The sequence below is a fragment of the Ambystoma mexicanum genome, chromosome 12 (assembly GCF_040938575.1).
Source record: "Ambystoma mexicanum isolate Mex_15411 chromosome 12, UKY_AmexF1_1, whole genome shotgun sequence".
NCBI classification, from domain to species: Eukaryota; Metazoa; Chordata; class Amphibia; order Caudata; family Ambystomatidae; genus Ambystoma; species Ambystoma mexicanum.
In genome coordinates this window covers 1156076644-1156094150 of record NC_090936.1, presented here as the reverse complement: position 1 = coordinate 1156094150, position 17507 = coordinate 1156076644, and the positions used below count along the sequence as shown (strand labels likewise).

The following is a 17507-nucleotide window of genomic DNA, read 5'->3' as shown; positions in this document are numbered from 1 at the left end:
GAGGATCTCAGTCTTGCTGGCATTCAGACAAAGATCATTGGTGGCACACCAATCTTGAATGGCAGTTAGGCAATAAGAGATGAGAGAGGGAGAGGAGGTGGCCGAGGAACGCAACCTCCTCCCCCTTTCCCGTCACAAACTCTTTCTCACGAACAGTTCAGCGTGAGTGACAACTGACTAACACCAGAACTGTATACATGACATGTTCCAATACATTTCTTTAAAAATTAGTATTAGGTTAAAAAAAAGTTGTTGCTGGGAGGACAAAAAAAAGCCTCAGCGCCATAGGTGATTATTGGTACCACCTTCATTCTGTAGAATTGTATTAGAGGGCACAAGGTACATTTCCAGATTTCCTTCTTTATGATCCTGGCCTGGGAATCTAGAACCTTCATCTTGCTCTTTAAAATTGCCATTCTTGGAGCATCCGTGAGACTGTTGTTAACACACATCCCCAAGTAGGTCATTAAGCTACATGCGGTCGCTTTATACCAATCATGTACCACGAGGCGTTATTCGTTCCTTTAGGCCCCCTGATTCCAAGACCAAGATGCAGGATTTTTCATTGTTAATCTTCAACCCATTTTCATGGATATAGGCCTGCAAAGCGTTCAGTTGTCTTTGTAATCCGGCCTCGGTCTGATCAATAAGAACCAGGTCGTCTGCGTAGAGAAGCCTATCCAAGCGGGAGCCTGCTATTTTTGGTGGAAAACCTCTTACGCTCATTCCTGCCTTGTTAATATGAGATATAAACAGGTTGAGGAGAGCAGGGGCTAAAGCACACCCCTGCTTGAAGCCCTTCATGGTTGGAATTGGGTTAGACAACAAGCACTTGCCATCCAATTTTACTTGCAACAAGGTCTCGGAGTAGAGATCTTTGATGGCTTCTAGCAGATCTTCCGGACACTTCTATTCCTCCAATTTAACCCATAGTTTATTATGGTTTATTGTGTCAAAGGCATGGGCAAGGTCTATAAGGGCTAGGTAGATCTTAGTGCCTTTCTTCTCTTTTGTCCGATTTTCCAGAATGTTTAACAAGAACACATTAAGAGCCGTGCCCACTGCTTTCACGAAGCCAGATTATCTGATGTCATAGTGCCGCCCTTCCAAGCTCCAATTCGTGAGACCTTGTATTATTAGGGCCGCAGAAATCCTTTCCGCCACATCCAACCGGCCTATAGTTGGATGGCATAGCCCTGTCGCCCTTTTTGAAAATGGGGACTATGATAAGTTTTCCATGAGACAGGTACCTTCTTGACTTTCTTGATATGAACAAGAAGGACCCACATAAATGATGCCCACAGCTCTGGATTCCTTTTAAGCATAGCATTAGCCATCCCATCAGGACCAGAGACCTGGAGTTGTTAGCTTTGTTGATGATGCGCAGGATACCCTCCCTAGTTGTATTGAAGGTCCACCCCCCACTCACCCGGGAGCATCTTTTTCCCAAAATGGGGTCTGCCGACTGAAACAGTGTCGCAAAGTGATCTTCCCAGTCGCTGGCCGATACGGCATTAAGGATAAGCGCCTCATGTTGAGAATTGACACCATTCATCCACTCCCAAATCTGGGACGTGTTTTTAGCCTAAATGTTCTTTAACATATTTTCAGCATCTCACTGCATGAGCACATGGATATGCGGAAAAACCCAATTACAATATGTCTGCTTTAATTTCCTGCAGCTCGCTAGTGCTTCCAACGGGCCCTCTTTTTTTAGCCCCCTCACTTTAGATTTTAGGCATTTCTTCTTGTCGGCAACTATTTTGTCAAAGCTGTACACAGGTGTAAATAATCGTCTTGAGCTTCCTTTTTATGTTCAGCAACGTCCCACATCAGTTGGCAGTAATCTCTAATGGGCTCCCCGGATAGGGATTGGTCCTTTCACACTTCATTTTCCAATCTCTTAGTCAAGAGATCAATACTTGCTGCCTTGAAAACAAGTCGATTTCTCCCCATAGTTACATTCATGGGTGTAGAGTAGTAATCGTAACTTCTTGTATCTTGTGCCAGGCACATCAGTTGCAACATCCTATGATCACTCTGGCTTGTTGGTATAACCGTTAACTGTTGCAAATGGCCCAGCATGTTATCAGAGGCAAAGAAGTAGTCTAGAGTTTTCCCGTCCCAGCCCTTGCCCCAAGTGGAACCCGACAGAATTTCACCCTATGTACTTCCATTGAGCATGTGGATGTTCCTTAGCAGCAGATCTTCACGCCACCGAAGACCGCTTAGTTCGGCTTCCGTTCCTGTCGGCGTAACACCTTCAATCAATTGTTTCTGTTTATCAAAACAGTGCAAATTTAAATCTCAGCAAATTATGATGTAAGGATCTAACCAGGTTTCCAATGCCTCATCCACCAGGTCCATCATAACTTCCAAAAACTGAGCACACTCATGGACAGAGGAGCTCCAATATAAATTGACCAGAATCAGTTATCCCAAGGAGGAAGACCTACATCCACTCAGCTCCACCGTGAGCAGCTGAATACAGGGATTAATATTCACAGCCAACAAAACCTCCAAGTTCAAGTTCTGCTTAACCACAACGAGCAGGCCAGCCATGGGCCTCCTTTCTCTCCTTTCATAGCAGGATTAAAGTGAACAGTTGAGCCTTCGAAGATAGGGGCCCTCCTCAACCACATCTCATGGAGACATAGAATGCCATAGCCACCGAAGTCAATCTCTCCACGGCTAAACAGATGTTTAAAGCCTTGCGTGTTCCAACTTCCCATCACTATCTTCTTAGGCTCCTCTTTCTGTGGCTGTTATGCACTGTTAGTTTTAGAAGCCAATACCCCTGCCAACCAGCTCCAATTTTCATCCTCAGAAAATCAACTTTCAAATTTTCCAGTGAGGTTCCATCATTGGTCAATGCGATCGTAAGCAACAGCTCTTCAGGCTTAATATCTTCATCCAAGTAGTTCACCTGGGTAGACTCTGCATCGAGTCAGCAAAGTTTGTTCTTATGCAATGTTTTCACATTATAATTGCCCCTTCTAGGATTTTCTGTATTCCCCCCAGGGGCTATCAAGCTTCCCACCCCCTCTCTGATGGTTAATTCCCGTAGGTCAAGCCCATCCTCAGAAGTCTTGGTGCTTCGTCCAAGAGTTGAAGTTTGATCAATCTTGAAGGCAAATGGAGAAACACCCATTCCAAATGATCTTCTTCAGGAAAATCATTGGTATTCAAGTCATAAGTGGTCATCGCTTTTAAGTTCGGTAAATGGTGTAGCAGCTTCAGGACATTTGCCCTTTCCAATATTAATCCATCGTTTATATGAAGCAGCCTTTCCACAAGCAAGGTAAACCCTTCACAAAGTTTTGGAGTTGTTTCGCTGCTTTTATTTTGATGCCGTGCTTCCAGGAGATTCCTTTTGTTTGGTGCTTCTTTTCTTGGAATTTCATCTACCTGCGTAAGTGATCTTCTCCATTCCTCCAAGGTTTTAACAATAGGGGTCACATTTTTGGGGAGTTCCAAATCCCCCTTCTGCTTTTAGTCCTTAAAGGATACATAGTGATTTGTCGTTATTCTGACAGGTAATAGTTCTCTCATAATCTATCATGCGGACTGCAGGCACACATCTGTTCAGAGCTGCTCAAGGGATTTGCTTTCTTCTGTACTATCTCCTCTTCGTGATCATTCCTTTGCAAAGGGCCTCCCCATCTTCAATTTTGGGGCTTCTGGGCACTTTAGTAAACTGCGCATGACCATCCATCCTGGTTGAAAACCCTGTGACATCTTTCAGTACGGGGCCGGGGGTCCCCATAGAGCTGATGTTTATGTCCTCCGATTCCTCATTATCAGATACAGAATATGTTGATAAATTCATGAGGGCTTCAATAGAATCTGAACTGCCAGGTAGTGAAGACTCAATGTCGTCTTCAGGGTGGCATAATTTAACCACCTTGAAGGACAGACAGGGAGGTATAGATCTCATGGTTGAAGTCTTGCCACTATCAACTGCCTCGGGCGGTAGCGATGCATTTGTAACGAGGATTTGCAAGTGTTAGATCTTGGTTTTGGCAGAGGTTCATATTCTTGGGTTTGTTCCTCAGTTGAACCTTTGTTTTTGGTGGATTCCTAGACACTTTCAACTTAGCTTCAGTCCCATCAGCAATCATAGCAAGTGACTCACCCAGCCCTTGATTTCTTGCTTCTGGTGCCCTTGCAAACAGATCGTAGGTCTTTGTCTTTTTGGAGGGTGCATTGGGACCAGGTAGAGGAGCCTGTTCGGGGAGCACCTCTTCAGGCTCCAACATGATTGAAATGGACTCCCCTTCTAGTCTATCGTCACTGTCGTCTTGGATCGTGACAGTCGTGACAGTCATTTCAATCGTGACAGTCACAGATTTCTGTAGATGTAAAATCATATATCGCCTCCAGATCATTCTGAAAGGTTGCATCAAGATTGCACCCAAGGGGCACCTGGGTACAATCACTAGATGCACTAGAGATTACAGCTTTGTTCACAGGGGCAATTTTTAATGCTAGTTGGTCCTCAGGTGCAGCCATAAGGCCTTCTCAATTTTTATTCCTGTGAGCTTCATGCAATTGTGCCATAGGTGTTGATAGCCGTTCCAGTTTATCTTTTGCTTGGATGATAGGGTCCAAAATGCTATGCAGAAGATTTGCAGTCTGGGCCGAGTGCTTGTCCAGACTATTTTGAATAGCCATAATAAAACCTTCCATGAAGATGATTTTAGAATGTAGCATCGCGAGCACCATGGTGTTTTCCTTCATTTCGTTGCTCACAGCCTCATATAAATTCACGAACGGTGCCATGGTGGAGGATATACCCACTATCAAGTTAGTGTACAACCGTGAGGATGATTTGTGAATAGTATTTTGTGTCATCCACAACTTCAGACATCTTTACAGGACCCGGCCCGGACCCAAATGACCTATGCAATTTCTCCTCCCTACAGAGGACGCAGCTCTCACCTCCAATGGCGGAACACAAACAAGGATGCTTATTATTTTTCCGGGGTGAGGTGCAAGCACATCCAGAGGTGTTATCCGTTCCTTGCCCAAGCGTAGAAGAGCCATTATTTGCTTCCTGATAGCCCATTCCTTCCATAGACTCCTCCAGAGGGCAAGTCTCCTCGCTAGTTCTTTTTCTAGTAACGGTCGAAGGTGTATCGCCCTCCACATACATCAAGGTAGCATCTTTGATGCAAAGTTTACGTTTATTCTCGTGGGGTTTCTGCAATCACTGGATGGTCAATGGGTACAGAGCATTTACTTGAAATAGTGAGATGTCTCTGAGTGAGAAATCTCTGCAGTCACTGGATGGTCAATGGGGACAGAAATATCTGCAATCACTGGGTGGTCAAGGGGCACCAAGCATTTACTTGAAATAGTGAGATGTCTCTGAGTGAGAAACTTCTGCAGTCACCCGATGGTCAATGGGCACAGAGCATTTACATGAATCAGTGAGATGTCTCTCGATGCACAACTTCTGCACACGCTTGATGGCCAATGGGCACAGAGCATTTACTTTAATCAGTGATGTCTCTGGGCGAGCAATCTCTCCAATCTTTGGATGGTCCATGGGCACCGAGCATTTACGAGAATAAATCAACAGATATTTGTGTTTGCAAGTCTCTCCTTGAGCCATTCGGCTCAGCCTGCAAGGCAATGAAGCCATCTTCGGTGATGTTGAACCTTTTGGCTTCTTTATTGATCTCGAGTGTTAGCGTTTCATCTGAGGTGTATTGGCACTCCGAGCTTCAAAGATGTGCTTCAAAACGAATGCACATTCTAGATGGTCCATGTTGTCTTGCTTCCAGGCATCGGCAATGTGGCTTCTTTGGCATCTTCCTGGATTTCCTTCCTCCTGAGTTTGGAGCCAATGTGGATCTTTCTGTCTCTTGATAATATGTTCAGTGGTTGGAATGAGGTCAAGTGAGTTGGAATATGTTTGCTTACTTTTGGTGATAATCTCACTCAAAAACCAGGCTCTTTGTACCAGGTGTTGATATTTTCTCAATTAGCAAAATTCTGAAATGAGAAGGTGATCAGAGGTAGGAAGGAGTTGAAAGCCCATCTTCTCACCAAGTCAAACTCTTCATTATCAGGTCATAGCCACCACCCGGATATCGCACCACTCTACCTGAGTTTGATCGGAGCGATTTATAGGTAAAAAAGATGGGAGGGGTTAAATAAGGCACATTTGCATATAAAGGTCTAATGCGGAGCACGGTCAGCCCTTAAATTACTGAAAACTGGCTAGAAAGTATGCGCTTGGAGCAATGGAGATTACCTGTAAATCAAAAAAGCATTACTTGGATATCACTTTAATAATATGAATATTAACCCGTTTTCAAGTATGGAAAAACGCAACATATTAAGAAGAGACTGATGAAATAACAAAATATTGTGTAACATTAAACTGGCTATTTTTGTGTAGACCTGGACATGTTATTTTCACGCTTGTCTTCAATGCCCAAATAAAGGGGGAGCTGTTTCCTGGAGGCAAGCTTCTGGCTCCTCACTACTCAGGGGGTAAGCCAGGTGGAATACTGAAAGGAGTTTGCTGTTGGAGAAAATAAGGCAGGGTATCTGGTAATTTCATCTAAAGCATTACCATCGAATGCCATTCCATCAACAAAATAGCATCGAAAAAATATGCACCGAATGCATGTTTTTTCAAGGTAAAGAGTTTAGTGTTATTTATAATGGGTTTTAAATGGTAAAAAACAGTGGGGTTGGAGTTACCACCCATATTTAAAAAAAAAATGAAAAACATGCATTCAATGGTAATTTATTCGATGCATTTTTTTAGATGGAATGGTCGTTCGATGGTAAAAATTCGATGGAATGACCATAAACACTAAGGCAGATAATGTATAACTGGATGAGGCATTGAGTGCAGAAGGCAACTCATGAGTCTAACTGGCATGAGTCTACAAAGATAGAAGAGTTGCGAGACTCGCCATCCTGGGTGCTTTTACACAAAGCACCAATCAATGGTGGAAGTAGGGATTGTGGAATAACCCCTCCATCACAGAACAGGAACCACACCCACCACTGTGGCTATTAGAGCTGTAACAACCAGAAACATGCCTATCTTGTTGAAACCGAAAAGTCCTCTTTCTTCTTCAAGGAACCCTCCTACAGCATAACCGGCCCCAAATCTTGCATGAGGTCCTGAGGCTACTTGCTTGACCAAACTCCCTCAGGCACTCTGCTGTAACCCTTGAACCCTAGCGTGATACTGACCCCATCATCCCATGCTGATCGCGACCAGAAGCGTAGACAGGGTAGGGCCTGAGGGGGCAAGGCCCACCCAAAATCTGTAAAGGCCCGATCTGCAGCGCTGTGTGGGCATTTACAGATGTGAATGTCACTGCGGCCGGCCCAACTACATTAGCTTCAGGCCCAACTTGTTACACAATCCTGGCTACGCCTCTGATCGTGACAACCGCAGATGCAATAATGGCCCAACAAGACTGGAGGCCCTGCTGGTGCCAATGCAAAGGATCGACATTATTATTTTATTTACAGTGCTCCACTTACGTTTTCAGCATGCACATATCCACGTAGGTGAATGCTATCTTTGTACGGCTATTGTTTTTTTTATTTCTGCCCCTTTCTTTGTCCCACTTAGTTCATAGTCACATAAACTGGCGCACCACTTGTCCTTATCTGTGTCCTATTGTACAGGCACGCTTCCTGGGAATGCCTCCACCACTTGCTCTCATCTTTGTGCTATTGTACAGGCACCCTTCGTGGGAATGCCTCCACCACTTGTCCTTATCTGTGTCCTATTGTACAGGCACGCTTCCTGGGAATGCCTCCACCACTTGCTCTCATCTTTGTGCTGTTGTACAGGCACCCTTCGTGGGAATGCCTCCACCACTTGCTCTCATCTTTGTGCTGTTGTACAGGCACCCTTCTTGGGAATGCATCCACCACTTGCTCTCATCTTTGTGCTGTTATACAGGCACCCTTCTTGGGAATGCATCCACCACTTGCTCTCATCTTTGTGCTGTTGTACAGGCACGCTTCCTGGGAATGCCTCCACCACTTGCTCTCATCTTTGTGCTATTGTACAGACACCCTTCGTGGGAATGCCTCCACCACTTGCTCTCATCTTTGTGCTAGTGTAGAGGCACTCTTCCTGGGAATGCCTCTCCCACTTGTTCTCATCTATGTGCTGTTGTACAGGCACCCTTCGTGGGATTGCATCCACCACTTGCTCTCATCTTTGTGCTGTTGTACAGACACCCTTCGTGGGAATGCCTCCACCACTTGCTCTCATCTTTGTGCTATTGTACAGGCACCCTACGTGGGAATGCCTCCACACTTGCTCTCATCTTTGTGCTATTGTACAGGCACCCTTCGTGGGAATGCCTCCATTACTTGCTCTCATCTTTGTGCTATTGTACAGGCACCCTTCGTGGACAGCGCCTCGCCCATCTGTAAATGTGTTACTGCAAGTCATTTCTGATCAAAATTAACATCCCTGTTTCTTCAAATAAATACAAAGACACACAACATTGAAAAATTGTAAATAAGGAAGATGCAGCGTCCTGTTCTGGGTTGATATAAACACACATGACACCAATTATGCGTTCTATATATTCTGGGAAAGAAGCAGGCTTTTCATCTGTGCTTTAATCCTATTGGAAGACAATTTTGATCTAAACGGATAAACCTCTGACTGGTTTTGAGGGCCTTTTAATCGCACTGTTAAGTCTGTGCGCGCTGCGAACTGACCTGACTACAGCTCGTCTCCACCCTATGCATTCCATAGGCGAAGTCATCAGTTAAGGTAATGGTATCCGAACTGATTACATCATAGAAGGACGGCCAACCTAGAAAAGTAGACAAAAACAAGAATGACTTCTTCTGCAATGAATATAGAGGAATTATTATTTTTGAAGCTGTAACAAACTCTACAAAACATAATAAATCAGATCAATTCCAAACTTTTAACAGCTATCTCTCAGGATCGTATCCTCCTTGCTAAGTATGGCAAATGTTCCCTATCTCCGGCAGTAACATTCTGGAAAATGAAAGTCATTCTAGCCGTATTATATAGATTGGAAACAGGGTCCCTAATTCCCTCTGTCACTTTTGACAAGTGGGAAGCCAAATTTTGGCGGAATGTCTTACATCTCCCTCAATGCATACCAATCTCGAGGTTACAATTCGACCTGGGCATTACTTCGTTGTCTGCCATTTATAATTGGAAACAATGTGCTTTCTTGAGAAAGTGCCTTATATCAACGCATACAGCCACTTTGCTCAAGATGCTTTCAAATTATACGTTCAGCAACATTTATTTCTCGAAAATGGCTGCTTTCAGCTTATAAGATCTTGGCACATGCAGATGTTAAAATCGATCTTCTAATATCCTGACAAAGCAAAACAATTTGTTTTTCAAATGTCTTAGATTGATAATCAACAGAAATGCCTCACATATAGGCATGCAATTAGTCAACGATTATCCGCCAAAATCAAGAGGAAACATGGAAAAATATTTGTCTAAAGCGCCATCTTCACAGTATAGACAATCAATTCTACGTTTTCGTTCTCATATATGGAAAACAAAAGATATTTTGTGTACAAGAAAACTTCTTTTGCCTGAACAAAATACTTGTCGTTTTTGTCAAATTTCTGGAATTTCTGAAACCTTGAAACATCTTATTTCACAATGTCCTTTGTTATGTACTAAAAGACAACTGCATTTCAACAAGCATTGCACTACATCTTCCCTGTGTGATCCAAGTGAATGTTGGGCTATCATTTTTGGATCTTCTTCATTGGGACTTCAGATTGCAACTGTTAATTTTTTGCTTTCCTTGCAATTGGATTCTGTCGAATAATCACAAATACAGTTTGTGTTGTTTTAAGAAGTTTCCAACAAGGGTGTTTGAGTTGTGAACTTTTTTTTAGTTTGTTTTATTGTGTTCATTTGGTTTATACTTTGTGGAACGTAACACTTTTATGTATGTGATTTTATTGTCTTGTATGTCATTAGTGTTTCTCCGTGTTGTATAAAATGACGGAAGATGTATATAATGTTGTACATATCAGAAATTATTATTTTCTTAAATGTCTATTGGAACGTTTATTGTTTATTGAAAAGTTGATCATTTCAACTAAATCAATAACAAAAATAGAGAAATTTAAGAAAAATAGAGGTTAAATTGTTTACAGACTTTCTGACCAATACCAGATGCACTGAGCACAAGTTATGCCACTTGTGGAATATGGGATTGAGCAAAGAGTTTTCACCCTAGTCCATATTCAATGAACAGGTTTTCAATGGGGTGATAGAAAACAGAGCAAATAGGGCATGCTCCAAATATAGCTAGGCCCAGTGCTTTAAGTGGGATGTGAAATCGGTGGGCTCTAATAACATACAAGGCATGGCCTAAGGAGGTAGCTGCCTGCCCAAAACAACGCATCACGAGGCCCTGAAATCACCTATGAGAAAGGGGTAGGGACAAAGAGTACCAATGTAGGTTCGTGGCTGCTTTGCATAAAATCAAACAGCTTGTTAGGAGCAGAATAATAGCCACCGTTTTTACATATTTGGCAAAGATGTCTGTGATAATGATTATAATATGAAACCCTTCTGAGGAGTTGGAGTTGGTCTCATTTCATTTGTGCAAACACTTGTGTAACTTCAAACCAGAAACTATATATGTTAATTGATATAGACTCGGCAGAGGACGACTTATTTCCCTTGAGTCTCCTGACAGACTCCTGGAAAGCGCACAGTAGGGATCGCTGTGGGCGCCCATTCGTAGGGGAGACTACCAGTGCACTGCCCAAGCCTGCCCCCTATTTTAACCAAGGCAAGAAAACTGTGCACACAAACTGATTTTTCCTTTTGTTTTAAAAATTAAGGTTTTCCACTTTTTTTCCAAGTGTGAAAGACGGGACTTTGTTTGGGGCAAAATCGTTATCTTGTTATGTCACCCAGTGTATATATAGCAAAGGTCAGACGAATTCAGTATAGCCTCAGTGCAAAAAACTCGATTTGATGAAGGAAGAGAATACATTGAATGCAGGCCCCTTTATCTGTAGATCAATACACTTGAGACCAGCAGACAAATACTGGTCCTCATTGAGAGCAACTCGAGCTGGGTTGGGAGTCGCATGTTAAGAAGGCACAACCTACTCACACAATACTGGTGCACCTATTGTGTTCACAAACCTGGGCACAAGGATTTTTAAAGTGGATCTCTGGAAGGCTCAAAGACACACTCATGTCAGTGTAGAGCAATCTTGAAATGCAAGGTTTAAAACTAAAACATTTCTGTTGATTTGCAGGTCGATAAATGAGTACCAATTTCGGTTTGGTGATATTGTATGTAAATATGTGCTCTGTAAAGCGCTTTGGATTAATGCGCTATATAAATAACACATCATTATCATCACAGGGAAGGAATGCTCTCTCCCACGCGCCTCTGCAGTCTAATGGAGAACAGCACTCAGGAGCGTCTATAATTCAAAGGCTGGGGCAGGTGACAGGTCCTGAAGGAAGCATTGCCACTGCAAGGTCCAGCTCCAGGGAAGAGCCTCATTAGAAGCAAAGAAATATGGCAAAGAAAGCATCTTCAAAGAGCCCCGTACACCGCAAGGTTCATGCGGGGATTAAAATTACTCGAACCCCAGATTAGGAAACCTGGCCTTTCCCAGGAAAGGGGTCTGGGAAGCCCCTCTAAATTCCCACTCTACAAAGCGACTTGCTGCTCGGCCACCATTAAAAAGATACATGAGCGCTCAGGAATTCAGTGCCCAGTTCTGAAGCATTTTATAACCAAAGGAAACAGGCCCCCCATGAGGATATGAGGGGTTATCGCCCCCTGTCCAATACATCAGGTTTAATAACTCGCTCTGCATTCTTACTGCTTAAGGGGCATTACTGTACAAACTCATTGTGCGCAACGCCGCATGAACTGAGCCAGTGGCTTAAATGGGGGTTAATCACGCGGACAGCGGGCTATATGGGCCAGTCAGCTCGAGTTTAACAAGGCCTGTGGCCCTGTTACCAGCTGGTACAGGGCGCCGTCCCACTGACCATTGCCATAGTACTGAGACTTCCTGGCGTTCAAGCCAAAATAAGGGGCCTCTTCACTTTTGGGAAACTTCTTTCTGCTCTGAGTAGTTATTCAAAATGACAAACATGGCCGCCATTGAAAACAGACCAAGGGCACTTTCTAAAAAGAGAGCGCCTCCTTCTATTTACAGGGTAACAACATTGCTGCAAAAGAGGAACAATCAGAAGAGATGGCAGAAAGGTTCCCTGCTTTAGGTAAGAATACTTAGTGACAAAAAGCTCAGAATGTAGGCTTCTATCAGCAAATGCAGCCCATGCTCCGAGCTTTCTGATTCTATGGCAATACTGGAGGCGAGCATCATGCTTCAACTTTTTTATTTACTACTCCTCAGCAGTTTCAACCAAACAATAAACCAATAACAAAACTGAAAGCAAGCCTCTATAGGCTTTCTTCTTTTGAACTACAATCCCCCTAATCTTGTAGTCCATCTCCTTCCATGCTCAGCTATGTCCACTTCCTGTCCCTGAGCTCCTCCTCTTCTTTTACTGCTCTTCAAGCAGATAAGTACTATTTCTGATCATCTCTGTATATGATATAATAAGCTAGAGTTAGTTTAGCAGAGTTTAATGAGATATGCCAGCGCAGCGCAGAGAAACCAAGCATAATGCCCTGAGGACAGATAGCTTTTGATTTTAATTGATTTTAATAGTTTTAACTACGAGCGCAGTGGTCACACACATCCCGAATTGCACTAGAGTGGAATGTTCTGCAAGTATTAGCCATTCGCGCAGATCACACCCCACGGTGCCGTCACCCCTTGCCGTATGACCGGCACTCCAGTGGGATCCTGAGGCCGCTGCTACAGCGGCGAGGGAGCGCCAAGGCCCCCCGCCCCCGCCGTTGGGTAAGCGGGGCCGCCTCCGGCACGCGATTGGCAAGCTCCTCTGGCCCCCTCCTTTGTAGAGGTGGAGCTAGCCCCCAGCGTACGAACGCCAAGGTGCTCCGGCCCCCTCCTTTGCGGAGCCGGAGTCCAGCACTAGCTTCCGCGTCGCATAATTCCAGCGACGCAGAACAGAGTGCATCGCGAGCAGTGAGCAGTGGGGCACAGAAGCTCCAGAACACACGACGCAGGCTAGCCAGCCTGATTCAAAGACACAGAGCCCTTGCCTGCAGAGGGTATATGAAGAAAAGGAGCCTATAACAGGCAATCTAAATAAAACAGTCCGGTGCAGCCACTTAAAAAATAAATAAATAAATAATAATAATAAAATATATACATAGACATTCATATTTGAGTACAATACAGAAAGAATTGGAAGTGAGCAAGAAGTTCTCACCAGTAGCACCTAATAGTGAAAGGGGCGTGCTCTGACACCTGTGACAGGTATACCAGGCACACAGCAACCTCCTAAGATGTCTGAATTTGGGTGGAGCGAAGAGGAGCAGTCATTAGACTTGGCTGCCAGCATCAAGGAGGTGCTGAGAAACTCACTGATAGATGCTGTGGCTCGCGGGGTGAAACCCCAACAAGACAGGCTGGGGACCTTGGAAGCAATGCTACACCAACCCACTGATAGCACCACTGAACCCTCAGAAGCAGGCTCTAAGGGGTGTACTTAGGCCCGAAAGAGGAAAGCCTCTTGCGACTCCCAGGGCCCTTCGGATGGGGCAAAAGAGAAGGACCCGGAGGTAGTCGACGCCTTCACAAAGCCCCCCGAGAAGCATATTTGCAGCATCAGACAGTGCCGAACCTCACGACCCCCACTCCAGGGGAAGAAGAATATGGAGAGGAAAACCCGGGCTCGGAAGAAGAGCCAGTTGAAGGGGTCCTCCCCTCTCAAGATGAGGAGGAGATAGGAGAGGATGAGGAAGTGAAGCCCAGCAGAGGAAAGAGAATCCGCAAAGAGAAACACCTTGGGGAGGTGGATCAAGATATGTTCGATCCGGACAGCATCCGGAACCCGAGGTCATCGGACTGGCAACCATCACCAAGGGTGGCACAGTACATGGCCATAAGGCTAAGGAAAGCTCTCGACAAAGAGGTCAGACAGCGCCTCCGAGCAGAATGCCCGAGACCAGACCTTCCGGGTAAAGTAGCCAAAACACCAGAGCTAGACCCCAAGATGCTTACATTTGTATCTAAGGCAAGCAAGGACCCCTGCAAAGGTATAGACAGATCTTGGAGGAGCTGTCAAGAGAAAGTACTTTACCTAGCTGGTCCACTCGCAAAAATCATGGACCTGGCGGAAAGAGCCAGAGATACGGGGGAAGAAGTAGACCCTGACACACTGGCAGGCTGGGCTCAAAGAGCAGTATGCCTGCTAGGCAATGCTAACTGCGCCATCGCCTCCAAATGAAGAAGGGGCTATTACTGAAGATCGATGCCAAGCTCAGTGACCTCGCGTCATACGAGGCAGGAGAAGTGTCTCAAGGACTCATTTTCAGAGTGACTTTGGGAAAAGAAATGGGCCGTTTTGTTGGAACCTACACTTCCCTGGAGAAGGCGCAGGCCTCCATCCGCAAGATCTTCCCTAAACGGGTTTTTGCCGGGACCATTCGCCACAGGGGTTGTTTGGCTGGTCGAAACCAGGGAAATAGAAGACCCCCAAATCCCAGAGCCCAATACTGGGAGAACAGGCAGCAGGATGCCTTCTTCCCAACCAGAGGGCATTTCCAGAGGGGACGCAGAGGAAGAGGATCCCGTCGAGGACAAGGATTCACACAAGGTGAGAACAGTTCATTATCCACTAGTAGGGGGGAGAACTGGTATGTTCTGGAGAAACAGGCGTGTGCTTTCCAGCGATGGCTGGGTGTCACAAACGGTCCTAGGTATGCACCTAGAATTCGTGGAGACACCCGTACAAGAGCGCAAGCCACACCGACAGCGATTAGAGCGCGTAGAGCAGAAACTGCTAGACCACGAGATATATCAGCTGGCAAGAAAGAACGCCATAACGAGAAACCCGAGAGACCCCAGCTTCATAAGCAATATGTTTCTAGTGCACATTAAAGAGAAGGTGCGCCCAGTCATAAACTTGAAGGAACTGAACGGTTGGGTAGTTTACCATCATTTCAAAATGGATGGCACCCACCAACTCCGAGACTGTCTCAGAGAGGGGGATTGGTTGACGAGGCTAGATCTGAAGGATGCTAACCTAACGGTCCCGGTGGCAGAGGAGTTCAGAACCTTCCTAGCTTTTCGCTGGAAGGAGCAGTCTTGGCGATTCAAGACCATGCCCTTTGAACTTGCATCGGCTCCTTGGGCCTTTACCAAGCTAATGAAGCCAGTAGCGACAGCGATAAGGGAAAAAGGCTTAAGGTTGATCATTTATCTACACAACCTTCTGCTGTTGGCCGAGGACTGAGAAACCCTCGTATATCAGATGAGATGGGTACAGGACCTGTTGGCATCCCTAGGATTCCTAGTCAACGTGGAGAAGTCAGACACAGAAGCAGCACAGAGGCTGGACTTCCTAGGCTTCATCCTGGACACCAGCAAAGCCACGCTGGAACTACAAGCCCGGAAAATATGTGACATCAAGAGGCAAATAAGAGGGTGCCTACAGAAACAAGTAGTCTCACTCAGGACATTGGCAAGACTAGTGGGGCTTCTAGCAGCTTCCATTCAAGGCATATTTCCCGGACCCTTACACCATTGCGCGCTGCAAAGGCTGAAAATAAGACACCTGCAGCAAGGCTTGAGGTATCATCAGTCAGTACCTTTGGATCAAGAATTCATAACAGAACTGGAATGGTGGTTGAAGAATATGGATGCCTGGAATGGGCGAGCCATTTTCGGAGATGGCTGAACATAGAATCCGATGCCAGCCGCTTAGGCTGGGGCGCAAGATGCGGAGACCTGCAGACAGAGGGGAAATGGAGCGAGGAGGAACTCTGCCTCCACATAAACTGTCTGGAGCTGCTGGAAGGGTCTTTCGCGATCAGAGCCTTCATAAAGGGAAAGATGAGATTGTGCGTGTTGCTGAAGATGGACAACATATCGGCAGTGCGATATATAAACCACCTAGGTGGCACCAGATCCAAGCTGCTGGCAGAACTAGCGAAGGATTTCTGGCATTTTTGCCTGCAATCAGAAACATCAGTGACGGCAGAGTACCTCCCCAGGACACAGAACGTAGTAGCGGATTGGAACTTGCGCTACCTCACAGACTCCAGCGATTGGAAGCTGGATCAGTAGTGTTTCAGAAGATGAACAAGAAATGGGGCACGCTCCACATAGACCTATATGCATCCCGGCTGAACGCCCAGACAGCAGCATACTTCAGCTGGAGGCTGGACCCGGGTGCACGAGGTACAGATGCGTTCCTACAAGAATGGAGTGGCGGCCCACACTAAGCTTTTCCCCCATTCATGATGCTGAGCAGAGTACTAGTGAAGTGTCAGAGGGAGAAAGCAGAGCTGCTGTTGATAGCACCTCTGTGGAAATCTCAAGTGTGGTTTCCAACTCTTATGGAGTTAGCAGTAGATCTCCTGAGAGTGCTCCCAGAAGGAGAACACCTGCTCACGGACCCAGTTGTGTCATATCATCCTCTGAGAGTGAGAGGGTCACTCCTGCTCATCGCATGCAGGATATCAGGAGAAGCTGGGCACTGCCAGGCATTTCGACGCAGGCTGCTCAGCTCATTGCGGAGTCCTGGGCTCCGTCCACTAGAAGGAGCTACGACACGGCTTGGGCCTAGTGGACTACCTGGTGCAAAGGGAGAGGTGTTCATCCCATTTGTGCACCTGTAGTGATGATACTGAATTTCTTGGCACAATTGTTGCAAGACGGACGAGCTTTCCGCACAATAGGAGTGTACAGGCCCGCGATATCGGCAGGGCACCTGCCAATCGAGGGAGTACCAGCGGGGGAACATCCAGCAGTGGTTAGACTCATTCGAGGGGCCAGATTTAAGATGCCTCCGGAACCTTCATATAAGACAGTCTGGGGCGTATCAGTTGTACTTAAACTGTTAGAGAGTTGGCCTGGAGACAGATACTTATCCCTTAAACAATTGTCAGGGAAAGTAGCAATGCTTTTGTGCCTAATCTCTTGCAAATGCATATCAGACGTGAGAGCGCTAGAAGGGGATAGGAGGTCTTTTGGCCCAGAAGGTGTGTGGCAAGCTGCGTCAAGGTGTATGAAAACAGGACAGCTGAACACAGAGCAGCCAGTACCACGCAATTGCTCAAAACGCGTAGGAAACCTTTTCAAGGCCTATCCACAGCTACCATTGCTAGATGGGTTAAGGAAATTATGCAGGCTGCAGGCATTGATGTAGGAAAGTACGGAGTGCACTCAGTACGAGGAGCTATGGCATCTAAAGCTTTTACGACAGAAGTGTTGCTTAGAGATATTATATTAGCAGCAGACTGGACGAATGATCGCACGTTTAAAGAGTTTTATTTTAAGCTGACCGAAAGTTTAGCGGTCGCGGTTTTGGGAAGCTTTGAACAAGCATAATGCTCACCTCCAGTCTTGCCATA

General features: G+C 45.6%; 1 protein-coding gene across 4 annotated transcripts in view; it reads right to left on the bottom strand.

The window, feature by feature from the left end:
- Positions 1-17507, bottom strand: part of MSRB3 (methionine sulfoxide reductase B3) — a 534707-nt gene that overhangs the window by 36276 nt on the left and 480924 nt on the right. For all 4 annotated transcript variants that reach the window (XM_069629751.1, XM_069629754.1, XM_069629752.1 and 1 more), the window contains one exon: positions 8722-8819. In XM_069629751.1, the coding sequence (XP_069485852.1) occupies positions 8722-8819 (98 nt within the window). The remainder of the gene's footprint in view (positions 1-8721; positions 8820-17507) is intronic.